Source organism: Podarcis pityusensis, assembly GCF_964106645.2.
Source record: "Podarcis pityusensis genome assembly, contig: HAP1_SCAFFOLD_70, whole genome shotgun sequence".
Lineage (NCBI taxonomy): Eukaryota > Metazoa > Chordata > Lepidosauria > Squamata > Lacertidae > Podarcis > Podarcis pityusensis.
In genome coordinates this window covers 128185-151354 of record NW_028293322.1, presented here as the reverse complement: position 1 = coordinate 151354, position 23170 = coordinate 128185, and the positions used below count along the sequence as shown (strand labels likewise).

General features: G+C 41.6%; 1 protein-coding gene across 2 annotated transcripts; it reads left to right on the top strand.

Annotated features, from left to right (window-relative positions):
* Positions 1–99: 99 nt before the first annotated feature.
* PCF11 (PCF11 cleavage and polyadenylation factor subunit) lies at positions 100–20331 on the top strand. 2 transcript variants are annotated; one of them, XM_081024404.1, is made up of 16 exons: positions 100–781; positions 5294–5419; positions 7106–7294; positions 7598–7807; positions 9246–10303; positions 10478–10670; positions 10758–11208; positions 11450–13167; positions 14197–14305; positions 14805–14924; positions 15845–15959; positions 16691–16874; positions 17883–18038; positions 18581–18673; positions 19356–19391; positions 19815–20331. In XM_081024404.1, exons 1-16 carry the CDS (start codon positions 539–541, stop codon positions 20031–20033), a joined length of 5220 nt encoding a protein of 1739 aa, XP_080880530.1. In that variant the 5' UTR covers positions 100–538; the 3' UTR covers positions 20034–20331. The 2 variants fall into 2 exon arrangements, with proteins under 2 accessions (XP_080880530.1, XP_080880529.1); XM_081024403.1 differs by having other exon boundaries at positions 14197–14320.
* The last annotated feature ends 2839 nt before the right edge of the window (positions 20332–23170 follow it).

Below are 23170 nucleotides of genomic sequence, written 5' to 3'. Positions count from 1 at the left end.
CCCTCCTGCTCCAATCAGGATCAGGCTCGGGAGGCAGCGGCGGCCAATGGCGGCTCGGCCAGCGAACAAAAGGCGCTTCCCCGGCGCTTTTGCCCGCCCCCGCCCCCCTCCGGCGCAGTTTTTCGCATGACGCAACGGTTGGAGCCGGAGGAAGAAGGCGTTCGCGAGCCGCGGGAGCCGCCGCCATTTTGTGCGTGCGTTTGTGAGGCGAAGCGGGTGGGCTGAGAGAGAAATAGACGGAGGAAAAGCGGCTTGGCGGAGGAAAACGGCGGCGGCCTGCGAAGCTTCCTGCTTGACGAGGACGCGGCGGCGCGGAGGATGAGCCAGAAGAGGCCGGCAAGGGAGTAGCAGCGGGCACCGGCGACATCGACAGCCGCAGGGGCGGGAGAGAGGCGCTTAGTGTGTGTGTGAGGGGGGGAGAAAAAGCAAAGAGAGAGTGAGGGGGTCGGCCTGTGTTCCCCCCTTCCTTTTTCTCTTCTCCGGAGGGGCTCGGCCGTTCCCCCCGCGCGGCCTCTGGCGTGTGGGGGACGAGAGAATAATGTCGGGCGGCGGCGGCTCCAGTAGCAGCAGCTCCAGCAGCAGCTCCAGCGCGGCCTCGGAGGGGCCCGTGGGCGGCGGCGGCGGCAGCAGCGGGGAAGACGCCTGCCGCGACTACCAGTCTTCGCTCGAGGACCTGACCTTCAACAGCAAGCCGCACATCAACATGCTGACCATCCTGGCCGAGGAGAACGTGCAACACGCCAAGGACATCGTCTCGCTGATCGAGGCGCAAGTCGCCAAGGTTTTTATACACTCTACGCCGAATACGCTCTCTCTACCTACCCCCCACCCCCTCTACCTACCTACCTAGCTACTTAACCTACCCACCCAGGCTCCTGCCATAGCTCTAGGGCCAGATCTCAGCAAAAAACCCAACCCCACCCCCACCCCGCAAACAAACACACCGCCATATTATTTTTCTAGACCTCGTGTGTGTGTGTGTCGTGTGTATGAGAGGATAGAGTTCAGGGATTCCCCCCCCCCCGGGGGTTAGTGGCGAAAATGGGAAGGGGAAGGCATACTAGGGATCAGGCCTAGGAAGGAAAAGCAGTGGGGGAAGGGGTGGTTGGGTATGTTGCGGGAGGGGAAGGAAGTCAACGGCCTATGGCTGTTGGGGGGGGGTACAGCCAACCTTAGTAGTATTATTTATTATACCTTAGAGAAGGAAAGGTCAGAGGAAGGGTGGTTGTTTTTTTGTTTTCTGCGGGTGAGTTTATTTACTCACGCGCATTTTAAGAGCATATGACGATCCCGTGGTGTTTACTTTAGCCCAAGTACCTCCCTCGAAAAGAGGCTGCAGTAAATAAAAAAAAAATTGGCTCTAAATTTTTTACAAATAAAAAAAGCCAATAGTAAAAGCTTCATTCTAGAAGTCGGAGTGGGGAGGGGAAAACCCACTCTAGTATAGGCTAAAAGCAGGTGAACGTGTCAGCCGTAGATCCTGGGGGGTGGGTTATGGTGGGGAGAGCTCTTGATCTAGTCGGATTGGGGGAGCTGCAAGGAAGTGCTTGGGGGTAACATGAAGGTGGCTTTGGGATTAGGATCAGATAGTGGACAGTCTGGGCATTTTGAAATTGTGGCAAAGGGAATCCCTCCCAGCTTTGGGAATAAAGATAGGGCATGGGTTTTGAGGAAGGCAGCATTAGAGAGGTGGGAAAAGATCTAGGTGGAGCTGGATTGAAACAGAAGGAAATATTAGCTGAACGTAAAGAGGAATATTGATAAATGGGGGTAGGGATGTGAAAAGACAGTGAAGCATAAGGTAAAGCCTTCTTCGGAATATGGGGAAATGAAACAGCCTGGTAGAGGGAAGTCAGGTGTGTGTGGCGGGGGGGGGGAGTGCCAGCTGTTTATTGGCAGTAGCAGAGAGTGCAAGGAAATCTGGAAGAGCACCACAAATTTGAATGTAAGGCCTGATTCCCTTCCCTATCCACCTCAAGCAATTCAGGAAATGTTTGTTGGGTTTCACAAGCATGCATAAACGAGGCATACAACATGGCGGCCTGGCAGTGACTGTGCAGCAATAGCCGTGCTTTGCCCTGCAGTTTGTGCCTCCACAAGTAACATGTTTCAACCTTAGTTCAAGTTAGCTGCACCACAATATTTTGTCATTTTTCTTAATCGTTTAGCAGTAATCAGGCTAAAGGAGATAAGGCTTTACAATCAAGGATTCCTTTATATCACATAAGCCCCCTTTATTTTATTCTTTTGAAATAGATGATGTTGGGGTGCTCCTGAATTGCTCTGAGTAATAGAGGTGTACCAAATTAGAAGGATGCATGTGCCTGTGTGTATGATCCACTCCTTGTTAGAGCAGCCCATTCATTAAGGCAGGGAAACAAGTGTTCCACCCTGCCTGAAGGAACCGCAGCTGCCTGTACAATCCCAACATGGCGCCGGTGAGGCATATGATACAAAAAGAAAGAGTAGACTCCCAATCCAGTCATTTTCTGATAGAAGTCAGCTGGCTACATGTGGTTTAGGTTTTATAACACCTTTTCCCTAGGGGGGCCCTTTCAAACCTTATTTTAAATAGTGATAGAGTAACATCCCTATTCCAGTTAATCTCAGTTATTGCTCATCTTCCTCTCCCTCCCACCTCCCTTGGCTTCTTCTAGGTTACTGGGCTTTTTAATTGCTAATTTAATCAGGGGTTTAAGATGATTTAAAAGTAAAGTAAAATTTAAAGGTCTAATAGGGAAGGCTGTTTAAAATGTAGGTTGGTTAACTACATCGTATTCTCCAGACACTTTCCCATACTTATTCTTAATGTTTTCGGTTTCTCTGTTCATGACTGGAACTAGGTAACACACTATCAATTCCAGTACTGTTATCTTAGAGTGGGGTGAGGGTGGTTACATACCCCTTAAGTGTATTTAAAGATATCTACAACCTGTGCTTCTAATTAGATTTGCCTAGCTGTCATTAGTGGCCAGGATGAAACAAGAGATTTGAGTTCTCTGAAAACCACTTTTGAAGGAAAGTGTTGTCTGGGGACAGTTTCTATTTAGTGTAAACCAGAGTGGTTTTTATTACATTTTTAAATAAATGACTTTGAAATGTGTGACTGGTATTCCTAAAATGTAAATAAAATGTATGAAATATGTATTTGTCTTTTTATTTACCGGGTGTAGTGCAGAATCTGTTTCCAAGTGTTAAATTATTCTACGGCCTGGGTACAATGGAGTTATGAGGAAGGCTCAACCTTTGGTGAAGTCCATCAAAAATACACAGACCCACACATTATCAACACTCATTTATGACGTTTGAAGGAGTGCAGCAAGCATTCTTTTGCAAACTCTGGGCATGGTTTCACTGCAGATAGGCTTGAGGTTAATTTACCTTCAGTTTCTTAGTGGTTTGTGTTGCCTTCCTGCCTTCTGCAACTGCTGGATAATCTCTAACTTGGGTTTGTCTCTACTTGAGGGGTGGACCTCCAACATCCCACTGCGCTTTCTTTTAGAGACTAATGGGGAAGTATGGTAACTGAAGTATGGTTCGCAAAAGTGGCATTCAATTCGTTAAAAGGTGGGGGTTGCTTCCTAATTCCTAAAACCAGATCCTGTTACAGGCTTGCTGCCTTATTTCACTATAGCTTCACATGTTGTTTTCACACCACGTGTGAGCATATGATGACATATTATACATATGCAGCAGTTTTGCTGTTCATATTTAAAGATGGAAAATAGAACATAACTTTTGGGAATAAGAACTTTAAAGTCAGCTGTGTTTCCTTGCCAGCTGTCCTTGGAAGTCTGAGGATAACACATACGGGTTTAAAAAAGGATACAGGTGTCCCATGTGCTTTCCCAAGCCCTATTGTAGCGTGTAAAATCAGATCTCTATGTACATAGCCCAGTTTTCATTTCCAAGCTGTTGGGGAGTTAATCCTTACATGCCCTGTATGCCTTGTCTGGTGGTCTTGTGTTTCATATGAAGGCATACTTCCCTCCATTATTATTTTGTCACTATATGCAATTTGGTAGAGGCCCCACCTGGTTGAAGACTTACTGGTATAATTCTCCCTTGAAGCAAATTTCAGATGAAATGGTTTGCATATCTTTGTGCATAAAAAACTCAAAGCCACACATTTTAAGGGTGCAGATAAATCAAGGGTGGTTCAGGTTTTCTCACAATTTAAAAAATAAGTTGCCAGAGTTTTCTGCAAATTTCTTCACAATTTAGTGGGGAAAATGCTAGTTTTAAGGACAGTCAAGGACAATATCATTTGGACAATGGAATTTTTACAGTTATTGCAGACCCTGTGAGTTGCCAGATGTTAAACTGCACAGAAATACTAGCTTTTTTTCTTAAGAGTTGTTGGGTGGTAAATGGGAATTAAGTTACCCCTGTTGAAACGGAAGACAGTTAATAAGCAATTATCCTTCCCAACAAGTCTTTATAAATACACGTTGATGCTTTCTGGAAGCTTGCTGCCATTTCCTGATATGGATGAGACATTAACATTCATTTTGAACAGAACTTGAGAAGGCTTCCATTTTCTTTGGACATGCAGCCACAACGGCACACAGTTTGCGCTGCACGGACTTGGGGCCCGTCTTATGTATGGCGAAAAAATCCAACTTGGCTCCTTGGGCATTGAAGAGTGTCCAGACTTGAAGACTGCCTTCCGTGCCAGTCTTTGGTTCCAGTTATAATCCCGACTATTCAACACCATAGCTTCATTATGGATTTATACTCTTCTTTTTTTGGCTCGGGTTGGATGGTTTGAATATAGCTTTGAGAGCATCTGAGTCGAATTGCTTCAACTGGTCAGACTTGGTGACATAGCATTTTTTCTGGATTGCAGCAAAGTAACTTCCAGATATGGCTCACTCAGACATCGGTATTCACCATTGGTCCATGCGCTTGGAATCCCCCCTATTTATGGGACTTGCAAATCTTTTAAGTTATTCCATGTCCTTCCTTCTAGAGATCCCAGCAGAAGCTAGTGTGTGTTTAAATAGAGTATAGTATGGTTGGTTTGGATACCCCTAACCATAACATGGGCCAGTTCTTTCTGCCATTGCAGAGGTTGAGTATCCCCTCCTCTTAAAGAAAAACACTCTACCAAATAGAGCTAAACTCTTGGGGGGGGGGCGGTGTTGAGCTTGTTAGCTTATGAAAACAACCTTTTACACAATAATTGTTCCAAAATAAAGATATGGTGGGTTGGGGAATGGTAACTCTAAAAAAGAAATCAACATGTTTTTGTTATAACTAAAAGTCTCAAGTTTTCTTCTTATTACTCCAGGCTCCTTCTAATGAGAAACTTCCTGTTATGTACCTTATGGACTCCATTGTCAAGAATGTTGGGAGAGAATATCTTGCTGCGTTTACTAAAAACCTAGTTGCAACATTTGTTAATGTGTTTGAAAAGGTATATATACATATATATGTGCTTTTATAATCGTTTTCAAAATTGTTGCTGTATAAATAAATAACTTGACACTCAGTCTTGGGTTTTCTTGGGTACTAAGTGCAAAGAATGCAGTAGGACCTTTCATATTTAGACTATTCACGCTCCAGTTATATTAAGAAAACAAGGTTTTAAAAAAGTGTAGCAGTACATAGTTGGAAATGTGTAGAGCATATCCAGAGTGAGAAGGCCTGTATTAGAAAACTGTTTGATCTTTAGCTCTGCCATTTATTACAATGCTGAACTTTTCATGCATAAGATATTTTAGCCTTGCAGAGAAATCAGTGACCTTGTGTGTGTTTGCATACACTCTTAACACTTGTCGTTTTGATTATACAATACGTTATGTTTTCATTCATTTATAGTAGTGTATGCAAACATTAGATACTTAAATGGAACCTGCCTGCCAAGAATTCTGAAAGTTTATATTTTGATAATGAGCACCTTTCATTATCTGACTCCCAATCTTTTCACTTCTGCAGTCTTTTTATGTTTCACTTTAATTTCTGAGCAATTGCTTGTGGCTGGGATTTCTCAAACTGGGTTGGCCAGAGGATTGGGGTAATTTAAAAAAAAAAAAAATACAGAATGCATATTTATAATTTTTATGTGAACAGTTTTACATAAATCATTAAAGGAAATAAGAATATGCCAGTTGAATTAATTAGCGTTCCCCAGTGCTGTTTAATAAAGGGTTGGAATTGCTCAAAACAATTGGATTAGTGCTTGCTTCCCTTTATCAAGTTTTGTTTAATCTTAAATCTCTTAATGATACTAATAAAAATTGAGACAAACCCTTGTGACCCTGTTTAAGCCATACATACTTTCTGACTGGTAGTATGGAGCTTTAGCTGGAGAAGAATTAATATATTTTGAGACAAGATTGAGCTATTTAACAGCCTAATCTTAGGCATTTTTGCTCAGTATATCTCAGCTTCAGGATTTGCTTGGGAGTAAGTGCATAAGATTGTAGTATCAATGCAGTAGTCACTGAATTGCCTGTATTGGATTTATATCTTTACCAGGAATAGTAGATGCAGTATGAAAACATTGGGAAATGAAAATTATCTGCATATTATGATATTGAACTTGTTCTGTGAACTGCCTTGATGGTTGAGTTGGGATAATATAAAATGTAAAAATAAAAAGATACCATGGCTGTGTCTATAACACGTGGAGGGTTTACTGTTTTCAAATGTATATGGTACTGTGCAAATCACAATATGTTGGACCTGGGGGCAAGTACATCACCGTACTGGCAGAAGCTGACTTCTATGTCGAGAAAATACTCCAATGAGGGTCAAGGAACCCTGCTGAATGGGATAGGTTGTGCACAGGGGATTGAAGAAATACGGTTAAGCCCACCTCATTCAGCGTGATTCCCTAACCCATAGCATTTTAGGGAAATCGGCTGCTGCTAGTTCTGTTATGTGTGCTTACCTCTTAATCCATCCCGTTACATGGAGGCCCACAGTCCATCGTTCACCTGTGTGCACCTGATTTCTACTAATTTCAGTGGCACTTCAGTACACACAAATGAGCAGGAGTACAGCTTTAGAACACAGTATCTGGTCTTGAGTTGTAGAAAGAAGCATAACAAATGTTTTATTAACTTAACAAGCCATAGAATTGTTCTGTTCTTCTTAGGTGGATGAAAATACTAGGAAAAGTTTATTTAAATTGCGTTCCACGTGGGATGAAATTTTCCCTTTGAAGAAACTCTATGCCCTTGATGTCCGGGTGAATTCAGTAGACCCTGCTTGGCCAATTAAACCTCTACCCCCTAATGTGAATACTTCTAGCATCCATGTGAATCCTAAGTTTTTAAATAAATCGGTAAGTTTCGACAACTAAATGCTGCTTTAAACTATGTTTATATGAGTTTGTGTTCAGGCCTTTGAATTTCGCATGCTTTGAGGTGACAAGAAAGGACTGGTAGTTATGGTAGGGATTGTACTTTCAAAACATAAATGAGGTGAAAGCATTAAACTTATGTTAAAAGTCTGACATTGCTTATGCATTCTAATTTAAATGTACAAAAAAGAATTTTAAAACAATGGAACATTTCTAGCTTTGAGTTAACTGCTGGTTGCTTTGCCCCACAAATAAGAATCGTGTTCTTTACCATTTTCTTGGTAGCCTGAGGAACCACCTGCACCTAGCCCTGCAGTCTGTCCTCCTCCTGTGTCCTGTTCTGCTGTGTCCTCTACTCCAGTTGTTCCTGAAATACAAAAGAATTTGACTCAAGAGCAGCTAATAAGACAACAGCTACTAGCAAAACAAAAACAGTTGTTAGAACTTCAACAGAAAAAATTAGAACTGGAACTAGAGCAGACTAAAGCACAGCTGGTGAGTAGGATAGAAATGACTGCTGTAGCATGTCGGCAAGCAAAGCAAAACATGACCAATGTTTGTCACTAGCCCATTTCAGTTGTCTTTATTTGGTGGAGCCTTTGTTAAGACTATTAAATTTGATTGATCTGTGGGGCAAGCCACAATACAGATTGTAACCTTTCTTTCATACGCTCAACAAGTTAATAAAAATAGGAATAGGTTTTTCTACCATGTTTTGAGGTTATCATTAATTTGGACACATGGTTTAGCGCCCTCCACAAAATTCACATCAGTCCCAGCCAGCATAGCCAATGGCAAGGGAGGCTGAGAGTTGTAGTGTAGCAACACCTTCATGGAATCATATGGGTTGGAAGGTACCCAAGGGTCATCTAGTCCAACCCCCTGCAATTCAGGAATCTCGGTTAAAGCATCCATGACAGATAGCCATTCAACCTTGAGGACACAATGTTTACTACCTCTAGTGTCATGGTAAAACGTATATGTTGCACTTGGTCCGTGAATCGCACTTCCGTGTATAGCAAATTCCACACCCCTGGCTGTTGTTTAGTAGAACCCAGGGCTTGAGATTGGGACCATCACATTGTGAGTTTTCTTCCATGCAAGTGAAAAGCATTGACATCAAATACATGACCAAGGGAGAGGTTTGATACCCCACAGGTATTTATTACCGTAGCAAGTGTCACGTATAGACTAGCTCACAAGTAACCACAAAGGGTTTTCTTCCGGAATCAATTTGTGTGTGGTGTCATATTTTGTGATGTGTTAATCGTTCATGGTTTGCTTGCGGTGTAAACCTGCAGCCCTCCAGATGTTGTTGGACTCCAAGTCTCATCAGCCTCAAGCCAGCATGGCCAATGCTCAGGAATGGTAGGAGTTGTAGTCTCAATATCTGGAGGGCCACATGTTCCCTGCCATCCCTGTTTTGAAGACAGGATTGCAGAGCATGTTCTAATGTCAAGAGGTTTCTATACTATGTTTATGTCGGCTACAGAAATACCATTTATGCCCTTTAAGTATAATTTATCAAAAAACTAAAATGGTTTAAAAATACGTATATTGGAAATACTGCATAATTTTCCATAATCTTATAGGGCAATGGACGTTTATTGATTCATACCTTGTAATTATTGACCTTCAGTGAAGGAACCTAAAATACCCTTACAATCTGAGATAGGAAATGATTAGTATATTCTTTAACACATTCACAGACATCATGAGTATTGCAAGAAAATTCTAAAATAGAGAGGCTTATCCAACAAGCTAGTAACTTATATGCCTTTTATTGCAAGTTCTCTTTTCTATATAATTAGAACTCAAGAATTAGTCCCTACTTTCAAACCTATCCTTGAATTTTTATGCTGTACAGTAGGTAAGGTTTTTTAAGTGCTACTGTTGTAAATACTTGCTCCTTTTTTATTACCTTACGTTTCAGGCGGTTTCTCTTAGTGGTCAGCAAAGTGGATCCAGCTTGAGTCAAGCATCTGTGAAGCCACATGTTCCACAACCATCTCACATGCCAGTTAAAGCTCCTCATCAAGTTTGTCTGCCACCTGAAAAAACCCGTCTCTCTCCACTCCATGATGTCAAAACGGCCAACAGAGATCCTCGTCTTAATAGAACAAGTCAACATTCTTCCCATTCTAAAGATCAAAGTCATAGGAAAGATTTTACAGTTAATCCAGTCAATCAGGCTGATCCAAAGGTCAGCAAAACACTACAGGCTGAAAAACAAAGTACATCAAAGCAAGAAAGACAAAAACAGAATGAGAAATCTCAAAAGAAAGAGTTTGATCAATTTGATTCAAAACTGAAGTCTCCTTCTCCCTTGCAGAACAAGCTGCTTCATGCTAAAGATACTAGAAACCAAGAAAGTGAGAACACCAGGGTATCTGAAATAAGCAAGAGAGATCCAAGATTGAAAAAACATATTCTAGAGAAGCCAGATGGTAAAGATGATGATCTGAAAGAAAAGAGGAGATGCATGGAGAGAAAAGACAAAGAAGAGCATAGACCAGTCAGTGGTAGAACCAAAATAATTAATGGCATTGTCCAAAAGCAAGATCCCAATACTGAAGAGTCAGAGAAACAGGTTGGAAAGCTAGGAAGGTCAGGTACCAGGAAAAGGTCACGTTCCCCTAGATCTCGGTCACCATCTTCCCATTCTCCAAAACGAAGAGACAGGAGGTCACCCAAAAGACGGCTCAGGAGTCTCTCTCCTGGACCTAAAACTGCAAAGTCTCGGGCGTCGGGACCAAAGCAATCCCACGCAGAGGACTTTGGGCAGGGAATACGGGAAGAAAGGAGCTCTAACAAAAGGAAGCAGGAAGTGAGAGATTCAAGGAGGCCGAAGAAAACTCATGAAGACCGACCGCAGGAAGGAATGAACTTGCATTCTTCAAAAGCAAACTCGGAACCTAAGGAGAATGTGGAGAACTGGTCAAGTTCCAAGTCAAATAAAAGGTGGAAATCTGGTTGGCAAGAAAATAAAAAGTAAGTTGGCATTTATGAGGCAAATTTAATTTGCCATCGTAGGTATAGATCTGAAGTTACTGCCAAAGAATAACCGTGTTGGTATGATGCTAAAGCAAAAGTGAAATAGTTGTTTTTATCACACTATGTTGGGAGATTGTGTCAAGTTAACATTCTTGCTTCTGTGGATTTCAGCCCCCAGCCAACTGAAGAACACCAAGGACTTTCTAAATCACCTCATCAGAGGCACAGGGACACCTGGGCAACCAGTAGTAAAGGAGTTACATCACCTCGCACACCAAAGCAGCAGCATAGATTAAGTGTGGATGCGAATTTGCAGATTCCGAAAGAACTGGACTTGGCAAACAAGAGAGAGTTACTTAAGAAGGTAACATGTATTAACTTTTATAGATTCACATATTCTTTCCTAACAGCCTTCCAAATTTAACTCTTTTAACGGTTTCTCTTGTCACAGGCTAATGAACAACTGTCATCTGGAGAAATAACGCAAGATGAGTTTCTTGTTCTGTGCCATCAGATTCGCCAAATTATCCAGTATCAGGAAGGAAAACACAGGTGCAATGTTTGGGATAGTCCCACAGGTGAAAAGGGAATTTCGAAAAAGAAGCCCCTGTTGTCTGATGCAGATTTAATATATCATGAGCATAAAGCTAAGCTAAAAAGAACGCAAGTTCAGCATTCATTTCCAAGACTCAACATGATGGATCCTGAAGATATTTTACTTGAGAGACACTTGAATGAGACATTTCTTTCTGGAATGGATTGCGAACAAACAAAAAGCAAATCGGGGAGTCAATTCAGTGAAAGATCAAGGCGGCATTCCCCTGTTGGTAGTAACAGACCATATTCTGAAAATTCACCTCATGACAGCCGGAGAAGACACGATGAGTCCAACTCCTCCAAAGGTACAAGGAGCTTCAGGGAAAATACCTCCATTATCTGTATTATAGTTAGGGAAAATCAAGAGACTGTAAATATTTTCTTGGTTTTCAGTAGAAGTGCAGCAAAAATATACTGGAGTTTTCAGGTTTGATAATTTTGGGGAAATACTTCTCACAGTGCTGTAGATTTGCTTTGTATACTACGCTTTCTATACTATACTACTGCCTTCAGGCAGTAACAGTGCTGTTTTGTTTTGTTTTAAAGGTATTCGAGATGAGCGGAGGTCTCCGTTCAATGAACATTATAAGAGAGCAAGATACGAAGAACCAGAGAAACAATTTACTGAGAATACAGGATCACGATTTGGGGTTTCGGATGGAAAGCAAAGATTTAGTTCACTGATGGAGGAAAGATCTCATTTTGAGGGCTCCCCTAGACATCCTGGAACAAGGGCAGGTGGAGATGGACAAGGAACTCACTTTGAAGGGCTGGCTAATGCAAGTTCTAGAATTGAAGCACCACAACCACAGACTAATTTAAGGTTTGAGGGGTCCCTAGGCCAGCCAGCATCTCAGTTTGACGGGCCCCCAGGACAATCTGGAGGAAAAGGTTCTATGTTCGATGGACCAGCACAGATGGGTGGTGGTCCCTTGAGGTTTGAAGGGCCCTCAGGGCAAGTTGGTGCAGGGACTGCTATACGGTTTGAGAATCCTATGGGACAGCCAGGGGGAGCGTTGAGATTTGAGGGGCCCACAGGCCAGTCGATGAGTGGTATAAGATTTGAAGGGACCCATGGTCAGCCCTCAGGTGGGATAAGGTTTGAAGGACCTCATGGTCAGCCATCTGCTGGGATTAGGTTTGAGGGACCACATGGTCAGTCATCTGGGATCAGGTTCGAGGGACCACACGATCAGCCTTCAGGTACTATGAGGTTTGATGGCCAGCCTTCCGGTGGAATGAGGTTTGAAGGTCCACATGGCCAGCCTTCAAGTGGGATAAGGTTTGAAGGGCCTCATGACCGTCCTGTGGGGCCTCATGGTCCCCCAGGAGGTGGAATGAGGTTTGAAGGCCCCCATGGCCAACCTATGGGGCCTCATGGTCAGCCAGCGGCTGGCATGCGATTTGAAGGACCTCATATGCAGCCAATGGGACCTCTTGGCCAGCCAGGAGGCAATTTGCGCTTTGAAGGTCCACATGGACAGCCTATGGGTCCGCATGGGCAGCCAGCAAGATTTGAAGGTCCTCATGGACAGCCTATGGGGCCACATGGGCAGCCTTTAGGGCCACATGGTCAACCAGGTGTTGGTCCCAGATTTGAGGGGCCTCATGGTCAGTCTGGGATTGGTCCCAGGTTTGAGGGGCCTTCAGGCCAGGCTGGAGGTGGACTTAGGTTTGAAGGACCTATTAACCAAACAGGGCCAAGGTTTGATGGCTGTCATTCAAGATTTGATGGTCAACCTGGTCAGCCATCACTTATGCAAAGACTGGATGGATTACATGTGCAACCTGGTCCAAGGTTTGAAATGGGCCCTGCTCAGCAGACACAACCTCGGTTTGATGGTCCTCCGGGTCAGCAGATACCCCCAAGATTTGATGCACCAATACCTCAACGGTTTGAAGATCCTAAACACCAGCAGGCAACACGATTTGATATTCCTCTTGGTCATCAAGGTCAAAGAATTGAAAATGTAGCTAATCATCCTGCCTCAAGACTCGAAACACCACCTTATGGACAAACTGGCCCTTACAATGAACCTCCCAATCAGCCACCCTATAATGCGCCATCACAAGGAATGCAATTCCAGAGAACTGAGCAAATATTTGATAACCCGCAAGGACCAAACTTCAATGGGTCACCTGGTTCTGGAGCACAGAACTTTCCTAACACTATTAACAGGGCACCTGGACCTTACTATGATGACAAGAATCTTCAGTATGGAAATTTCAGTGGTATGACGGGAAGTGTTCAGCAGCCTCAGCAGGTAAGGGGCTTTCAAGACTTAAATTGATCTTATACTTGTTCATATATAATATGCTTGTTCTTTTCTGCATGTTCAGTAACAGGAGAGTGTTTCATGTATATGTGTGTGTAGATATAGATATTTGTTCATGGCAGGTAGGGCTAAGTTAGGGTTGCCATATTTTAGAAGGTGAAAATGTGGACTCAAAAGTTGGGGGGGGTTGCGGGGGGGAGTTGAGTTTTTGTTGTTTTGGGCCGAAGTTATTGAGAGAGAGAGTGTGTGTGTGTGTGTGTGTGTAAGGGGGGAAATCAAATAATGATAGTCAAATTAGTTATTATTACATGTATATCTTACGTTTCCTGTAAGGAGCTATGGGTGGCATAATCTCCCTTGCCATTTTATCCTCACAAGCAACTCTTGCCTGACACTTAGGCTCAGCTTAACTGCTCAGCTTAACTTAAGTCACCCAGTGATCTACATAGCAGACTGGGAATTTGAATCATGGTCTCCCATGCCCTAGTCCAACACTCTTAAGCACCAGCGTGCTTGTATAGCTCTTGGAATTTGAGGTACTTCTTGGAAGCACAACAAAAGCCAATATTTTGCTAACATATTTAACAGTATGTATATAATAACATATACAATATATGTATATAATAGAATATACCACTTAATAGAAAAACCTGTTAAATGGTTTACATAAAATAGTACAAAGTTTTAATTAAAAATACAGATCAAATCAAACTTTAAAAATAAGTAGATGTACTAAAATTTACCAAATAAAGATAAAATGAGCAGTTTTGAAAGAAATACGTAATATTAATATAGATGGAGCACTTTGTCCCAGAAAGTGGGTTGATTTAATCTGGTTTTAGTATTAATGCTTAAAGTTTTATTTTTATACTGTTCACTTCATTGATATTTTACTTCTGTAAAATAGAGTCGTGCTGTGTTGTAACTAAATGCAAAACCAAACACCATTCATTGATTTGGAATTTAACAGTGAAATAGCTGAATATTCTGACTAAAACAGCATTTGCCTCTTGGCAGGTTCCTGTTATGTCGGTAGCATCTACTCAACCTGTACCTTACAATCCAGGGCAGCCTCTCTTAGCAGCTCATGCACAAAATCCTGGAAGCTTTGTCCAAAATCAACCAGGTCAGTATTTAAAGGGTGAGTTGTTGTTTTTTGTCCTTTTGCTAAAACGTTTATCAGCTGCCAACGAGGCAGCTGTGGAGAACCTTTGACATTCCAGATGTTCCTGAGCTACAGCTCTCATCATTCCTGACCATTGGCCATGCTTGCCGGGGCTAATGAATGCTGTAGTCCACCAATATCTGGAGAGCCAAATAAAGGAGATTTTGCATCAATCCTGAACAAACCTCAGATTTGCCAGGGCTACTTCCCTATTTACTATAACCCCAAAGTTACTCAACTGGAGCTATGTCAAAATAATGGTTGGAGTTGAGGAGGGGGAACCAGGTGCAGAACAGTTGCCACTTGGTTAGGGAATGTTACCTACTGTATCTCATGAGCTATACCCTGAAATAAAAGATAAGGAAAGGGAACGTAAAATGTTTTGGACTGTGAACCATATGATCCTGTTTAAGTCTTAGAGCTATTTGAAAGTAGTGTCATTTTTTTGTCCCATTTTTAGGGAACGCTCCGCTTTCCTATCCTGATAATCATCTTGGACAACTTGATGTAAATGAATTATTCTCAAAACTACTTTCTACAGGGATTCTCAAAGTTTTACAGACTGATTCAACTTCAGCTCGTAAGTATAACTTTTACCTTTTTGTTCTGTGAGGAATAGTTAAAATGTTAAAGGCTGTTATGACAGAAGCTGGTATGTATGATACTACATATGTTTTGTCTAAGCATCTTGCAACAGTTAATGGGTTTAATAGCAGCTGCTGTTCAAAATCAGCAGTATTGACCTCCTCCTTTGCTACTCAGAACTGTCTAGATTGAGAAATAGATCCAGTGTATCCTGTTTTAAAGGCATATAATTGGGAATAGCTTTTGTGTTTTGCTTTTTAAAGTCAAGATACAAAGTTGGAGGAATTGAAAGAAGTTTGCCACGTGTGTTACTAATAAAAATAATAATTTATTTGTACCCCACACATCTGACTGGGTTGTCCCAGCCACTGTGGGCATCGTCCAGCATATATAAATACATAGTAAAACATTAAACCTTGAAAAGTTTCCCTGCCTTCAGATGTTTCCTAAATTTTATATAATTACTCATCTCCTTAACATCTGATGGGAAGGCATTCCACAGGGTGGGCGCCACTACTGAGAAGGCTGTCTGCCTGATTCCTTGTAGTTTCACTTCTTGCAGTGTGGGAACTGCCAGAAGGCCGTCAGAGCTGGATCTCAGTGTCCGGGCTGAGTGATGGGGGTGGAGACTCTGAACCTTGCTATAATACAGGCATGGAGAACCTCTGACTTGTGGGTCTGGTTAGGCCTGCCAGACCATTTTATCCCGGCCCCCCTGCTTGGCACCTGACGTCAGTTGATAGTTGTTTTCTGTGGAGCACTTTGCACTTCCCCGTCCCCTGTTAACAATACAGTAATCACTAGGGACAGAGAAGTACTGTCGTGTTTTAGACCTGCCTGCTTTAATTTGACAACGATGCAGTTTTGAAAGCACACGCTTTGGCCCAGTACTGACAACGTACCTCATTTGTTTAGAAGTCAGTGAAGTTTCTGCCCAGCCAGCTCCAGAGGAGGAAGAGGAGGATCAAGACCAGACTGAGGATCAAGATGTCCCAGACCTAACTAACTTCGTTATAGAAGAACTAAAGCAGTAAGTATATTTGTTGGGGCGGGTGGGTAACACAGAATGTACCTAGGCATGTCATGTTGACTTAAGTAAGCCATTTAACAGTTTTAGATCAAACTGTTGATCTAACTTGAATTTAACTGTGAAAGTCAAATAATTGCTGTTTTAAGGACAGTGAGAGTGCTATATTTATGTTTGTGATAAGTATTAAATATCACTTTGGTATGTCAAGCATATTAATTAAAGAATTCAGAATTAACCACTGATAGTATCTTGGGATTTATAGGTCTCTGATCTAGATAAAAAGGTTTCAAGGTTTATTGTGGGCCTTTTTAAAGTTGTGTGACAGCGTCTTGATTCCTAATGCAGTTCCATATACTGAAAGTGCTGACTGGCTTCTTCCTGACACATTTATTCTCTCATTCATGGATGTGCATAGCCTGCCTTGTTTTCATGAGCTCCCAACCCCAGCTAAATGAACAAGACCTCTATTTCTTGGGTGGGAAAGGTGTTCCCAGTTTTTTCTTAACTTAGGTGGCAGAGTTCTTAGTCCTCCTGCCCTAGAGCCTGTTCCTTAGCATGCAAGTTACTGATTGGTGCTTGTTAAATTAGAAATTATTTTAGCAATCTTCCAACTTGAAAAAGTGTTTTGTCTTGTATATTTGCTTAACAGAATTATTTGAAGCTTGCATGACTTTTTCTCCATAAACTAATTGCCATAATCTGCTGCTAACTAGTTTCTGACTTGTTTTCAGGCGTTATGATAGCATTATAAACCGGCTCTATACTGGCATTCAATGTTACTCTTGTGGAATGAGGTTCACCACTTCACAGACAGATGTATATGCAGACCATTTGGATTGGCACTATCGTCAGAACCGCACGGAAAAGGATGTCAGCCGGAAAGTCACTCACAGAAGATGGTACTACAGCTTAACGGTAAGTGACGGCTCAGTCTGTTTCACCTCAGGGTACAGAATTAATGTTAAATTAATTGCCTGCCCTGTTCCAAAGGATTCAGGTGCATAACAGTAAAACAAACTACCAAGATTATATGCACTTAAAACAGCATGAGCCTTCAAACACTATCTTAAATTCCCTCTCTGCTTCTGAAAGCTCAGCTTTCTGGAGGCACCGAGTTCCATTTGGGCAGTGCCTCTGCCTCGAAATGTCACCAGATCCCTCACAAATTGTAGTTTCGATCCTTTTTATAAACCTTCCCCTCTTAGATCCTTGAGGGCACCTACTTCCTGTTTTATAGTAGTTGGCTGCCTGTGTTCTGCCTCTGTAGCTTCCTGCTTGGCTTCACACACTTTTCTCCCTATATTGGCTAGTTTGGGAGCAGCGTCACAAGTTTGCCCTCTGGTGGTCAGATGTCACAGTGTCTGCTTCTTAAAGTCTCGTGTTTGCAGATGAGTTTTCAGGAACCTCTTTGCACTTGCAGGGGTTAAATATTAAAACAAAACAAAAAATGAAAATCTGAGATTCCTGTGACTAAGGAAATAGTCATACAGAGATAAATATTCTTCCTTTGCATGCCTGAATTAATTGTGCACAGGTGTTGTACTACTGGTAGACTTTGGCTTAAACAAACGTGAGTGGGTGGATTCTGACATCTGTGCTGCACGTGAGATTTATGAAAAGCTTGTCACTGATGTGTTACTAGGTGAATTGTGCACGCCCTTCAAGTTTAGCATATTGCTCAAGAAGCTCTAATGGATTGAGGATTTTTAAAATGGTGATGGATTAGTGGTTTTTTGTTTTCTTACAAGAGTAAGGATTCGGAAGACTGTGCCCTATATGCTGTGATCTGGATCCTAAGAAACAGAACCAGAGAGGATAATTAAAGATTTGTGCAGAACTGTATTGTGGAAAGTTGAGTGAGCAGAGTAAAAGATAGAACTCGTAGGATCTTAAATTGGCTTTGTCAATATTTTTTTTCTTTAGGACTGGATAGAGTTCGAAGAAATAGCTGATTTAGAGGAACGTGCAAAGAGCCAGTTCTTTGAGAAGGTGCATGAAGAAGTTGTGTTGAAAACACAAGAAGCTGCTAAGGAGAAGGAGTTTCAAAGTGTCCCTGCTGGCCCAGCTGGAGCAGATGAGGTAAGCTGCCCTCGGTAAACTTGCTTCTTGAGACTGGCTTGACTCTGTAGAAATCCTTACTTTTGTTCCTAACTATATTTCCAACATTCTGCCTTAGATAAAGATATGAAGTATGCAAGTGTATTTTATTTTTAAAAATCTACTGCGGAAGATAACTCTTTCTTTGTAGATGCAGGTTTATGGTAAGAAGGATGAGTTGACAGCAAAGCTCAATAAGCTAAATGTGAATTCACCCAAACTTCCTGATCCCCACCCCCAGTTCTTGAGAATCCCTTTTAAAACATTCCTATTTATTCCTCTTAAGGAATTTGGTTGTAGCAGTAAATTCAAAAGCATGGCCACTATGGGTTGATACCACTTCATACATTTAAAGAGCAGAATTTCGCAGTCTTAATATATTGATAATAGCAGGACCCAGAATTGTTGCAATTATACTGTACCTACCTTTTACTTGTCATAACTTCTCTGGTGAACTGAGAGTAAAAGGACAAGTGCGCTGTTTATGTAAATACTGCTCTTTTAACTGCTTTCCTACATTTCAGAGCTGTGAAATCTGCCAGGAGCAATTTGAGCAATACTGGGATGAGGAAGAGGAGGAGTGGCACCTAAAAAATGCCATTCGAGTAGACGAGAAGGTAATTTTGAATATATATTTGGTGGCAGCACCGAGGAAAAACAATGACTTTGACTACCAGGTTTTGGCTAAATAATCTTTCGTTTTGTGACTCAATGAATTTATGACAGCGTAAGCTTTTGTGCATCCGATTAAATGGACTAGTCCACTAAGCTTATGCCACAATAAATTTGTTAGTCTTTCATGTGCCCAAGACACACTCTTGCTTTTGCTGCAACAAACTAACATAGCTGCCCCTCTAGAAATGGTTAAATGACTGCACTTTTAAAGCAAGCTGTGCCAAACACAGTAAAATACAGTGGTACCTCAGGTTGTGAACTTAATTCATTCCGGAAGTCCTTTCTTAACTTAACATTCCCTACATAGGCTTCTCGCGACCTGGAAGCTGATTGCATTCGTATCCCAGGGCAAAGTTCGCAACCTGGAACACCTACTTCCGGGTTTGTGGAGTTCATAACCTGAAGCGTTTGTAAGCAGGACTGTTCATAACTCGAGGTACCACTGTATTAGCAAATGGAGGCCGAAGACTTGAGTTTGTGCAGAAGAACTATAGAGTATTGTGTACAGTGACTTTAGTGAAATTTGTAATTGTATGAAAAAGAAAGTTGCATTTGCTTTGCAGTGTATTCTCCTATGCCTTTTAAAGTATGTAGATATTAAGATTGATTGTCTTCTCTCTCCAGATATACCATCCGTCATGCTACGAAGATTATCAAAATGTAAGTGCATTATTTTCTGTAGGTTTATGTATCAGATCTGCTAAATGTGTTGGTTAGGTTAGTCTATAGATTGAAAAAAATAGAATGTTGTGTTTTAAATGTGCTGTAAAGCACATTCATTCATGAAAAGAGGAAGATATTCAGACAGGCATCATTATTTCCAAAGTGTGGCAAATAATAAACCAGCTCTTCAAAATAATATTACTTAAAAATAACAATAACAATGAATTTGGGTTTGATGGCTTTAGGTTGCTTTTTAAAAACTTTTCCTTCTTGCTTGAGTTAGATGTATCATCACAAAAAGCATGCCTATTGTGGAAGCAACATTTTACACCTGCCACTTTCAAATCACGTTTTAAAAGCTACCATTGAAATGTTTTGGTAGTGCAAATTAATGTATATGGTGTTAATTTTTACTTATAGACCTCGTCATTTGATTCAACGCCATCTCCTAGCAAGACACCTGTAGAGAACCCGCTAAATATTATGTTGAATATTGTTAAGCAAGAAGTACAGGATTCCTGTAACAGTCCCAAGGTAAAAGAAGAGCCTGAGGATACGCCTGCTGATGATTGTATGGAGGGGAGCTCACCCACATTGGCCGAAATTAAAACAGAGCCTGAGAAGGTTGAGTCAGTTTAAACTAATTTTTTTCTATTCCAGGGAAGAGCTGCTGTGTTCTAGCTGACTCTAGAAGTCAAATAATTTTTATATGAATAAAGTGTTCACTTGGGGCAGGGCCCCAGCTGCTTATTTGGTTAATAAATACATTTTTGTATTTGAATTTCTTATTGCCTGCACAGTGTCAGGTGTCTATTGTGTGGAAGTTCTGTAGAAGGCATACAAAATTTAACAGGAATAGACTGTATATGTAAGGAAAATTGTATGATTTTTTCATTTGTGGAAATGTAAATTATAAATAAAAGATATTTTTGCTATCTATGGAGTGTAATGTTTATGCACACCATCCAATAACAATAAAAGTATTTCGGTTTCAAACGTGTTTTAGATGGAATCGAACTTAGGCTTCAGTGTAAGCCTTGTGCTTAATTAAATTGACTTTTCAGTGGAAATTGGAGATGTGTTTTCTTCTTTCTTTTTTCTTGGTGTTGGAAGAAAGCTTGTTAAGGCGAAAACTGCTGTTCCAGAGGATGTTCCTGCAAACATTGGATTGCTTTTCTTAACCTGCATTCACATCCATATGTTTAAAATGAAAGCTTAGGAAGGATACATAACAAAATAACGTTCTTGACTTCGGACACGTGCCAAGATTTCACAGCAAAACCCAGGGTCAGCTTGGGAGCAAAAACAGATTCAGATTTTCCTAATTTTTTCAAGTCATCAAATATACAAGTGCGTAGTACAAACCAAACCAATTTTCTTTGGATTTTACAGAGGAAAAAAAAACCTAATGTACGATTGCTCGGTTGCAACATGGTTAACATTTTTTGTTGGTTTATAACTTGGGTCTAGATAGTAAAGAATTGCCATGAGATGTTAATATTTATTTCGTGTAATAAATTAGAATGAAGCATATACCGGTGTGAATCTCTTTATTTCTTGGGTTGCTTTGGGAAAGATTGTCAACATATGCCTATAACAACGCACTGAATGTGAACAGGTGTGTGCCAAATTCACTAGATGTATTTTAACCTCCACTGTTTTGAACATAGAAATGCTTCCAGGTTTTAAAGCCTCAAGGCCAGCAACATGATGTAAAAGCTCATGGAAGTCAGGAACTCCTGTCTCTTTTTATTTTAATGAAACAAAAACTTGGAAGTAGCCTAGGGGAGATGGGGAAGAATTTGATTGGTACATTGTTGCTGAAGGAAAGGGATGTACAGTTTCAGTCACATAACTTGCCTTTTTACTTTGCAAGATCTTCCTAGCTTTGACTTGTCCCAGTGACTGAAGAAATTAAATTCCCATTGCTTTATGCACATAGTTCAGTTCTGCTGTGTTGTCAGTTACTTAAAGTTTAAAACCTCCAGGAATGGGCAAAGCTAGTCAGTGCCTTGTGAAAGCACCTTTGAATGTAGCTGTTTCAGATAGCCACTAAATCAGGGGTCAGCAACCTTTTTCAGCAATGGGCCGGTCCACCGTCCCTCAGACCATGTGGTGAGCTGAACTATATTTTTTTTGGAGGAGGGAAACAAATTCCTATGTCCCACAAATACCCCAGAGATGCATTTTAAATAAAAGCACACATGCTACTCATGTAAAAACACCAGGCAGGCCCCACAAATAACCCAGAGATGCATTTTAAATAAAAGGACACATTCTACTCATGTAAAAACATTCCTGGACTGTCCACGGGCTGGATTGAGAAGGCGATTGGGCTGCATCTGGCCCACGGGCCTTAGGTTGCCTACCCCTACACTAAATCTTGCAGTGCTCTAGACTGGTTAAATTCAATTCACTAAGGAGATGTACTGGAATAATCTAGCAGTTTAGATCTTTAAACATTTCTGGCACCACTGCATATAAAAATGGCAATGGGGTGGCCAACATGCTAACAAAGGCATGCTCTCTCCACAGACAGCTGTACTGTCAACCTTCAGAGGCAAAATTTGGAAGCGAGCTAAAACACATTGCACAAGGATCGGAGGAAATCTCAACAGGGACCCACTGAAATCAGATTAGGTCTTATCTAAGATCCCCACAAGTTCTTGCTGACCCACACTGCCAAGGGTGAACGATAATGGCTTTCGTTTTTTTCTTCCCATCCAAGCCACAATTCTGCAATGTAAACAGCCGAATCCTGTTTCTTGAACACGCCTTGCTCAGAAGCTTCAGTAGTAAAAGCCAAAATTGGTTCCTGGATTTTTAAAATTTACATATAAAAGTGTTTTCATGCTGCTATATGGTGAAAACATCAGGGTGGTATATAAAATAAAAATAAAATTACAGATAGTCATGAAGGTGACTAGTTAATAAAAAACAGCTAAACTGCAAAGTCCTGTTGGCATAAAAAAGATCTTTAAGGGGCGCCTGAAAGTCAAAAGCAAAGGATGGCAGCTGGACCTCTGCTGAAAGTGTCCAACGGCATGAACCAGCGACACTAAATGCCCGACTTCTGGCTGAGGCAAGTAGGACCTCTGTAAGACCGCTAACAGCGCTCCTCTTAAAGTTTCTTGGACCCAAGTTGTTGAGAATACATGCATGCCACTTTATATTCTTAGCACACATGGGGAAGAAGCAGGCTCAGTAGAGCATGAGATTTTTAATCTTGGGGTGGCGAGTTCGAGTCCTACGCTGGGCAAAAGATTCTTGCACTGTAGGGGATTGGACTGATGACCTTCCAACTCTACAATTCTATGATGCTACAAGTGGGGTTCTGCCATTGGCCTTGGGCAACTGGCAACCCCCTCTCAGGTTTAAGTTTTCGTCAAGTCTCGACTCTTGTGTGTTGGAGGTGCCCATCGCAGCAATAAGGACTAGGAACCTACTTATTTTAAAAAGCTGGACTTGTTTGGGGTGCCGACTACAGAGCTCAACACCCAAGAAGGTCTTAGAGGTGACTTAAGAGAAGCATTGGACTTAAGGGAAGCTCCCCAAACTGTCCCAGTAGAGTTAGCCTTCGAAGTCTCCCATCAACTGACACCAAAAAGGACACAGTCTTGTGGGGTGTAGTAGTTAAGAGTGTGTTTGGCTAGGACTGGCAAGACCCGGGTTCAAATCAGCCATGAACCCTAGGCAGAGCACTCACTCTCACAGGCTTATTTTGAAAATCAAATGGGTGGGGGGGGGGAGAGAAAGGTGGGGATGTGAATAAATAA

What these genes read in the sequence shown, in the direction of transcription:
- PCF11 (XM_081024403.1), top strand. Translation starts at nt 539, where the DNA reads ATGTCGGGCGGCGGCGGCTCCAGTAGCAGCAGCTCCAGCAGCAGCTCC. An exon ending in GTTATAGAAGAACTAAAGCA is followed by an intron (nt 15,960 to 16,690) that starts GTAAGTATATTT and finishes ACTTGTTTTCAG; the next exon opens with GCGTTATGATAGCATTATAA. An exon ending in CCATTCGAGTAGACGAGAAG is followed by an intron (nt 18,674 to 19,355) that starts GTAATTTTGAAT and finishes TTCTCTCTCCAG; the next exon opens with ATATACCATCCGTCATGCTA.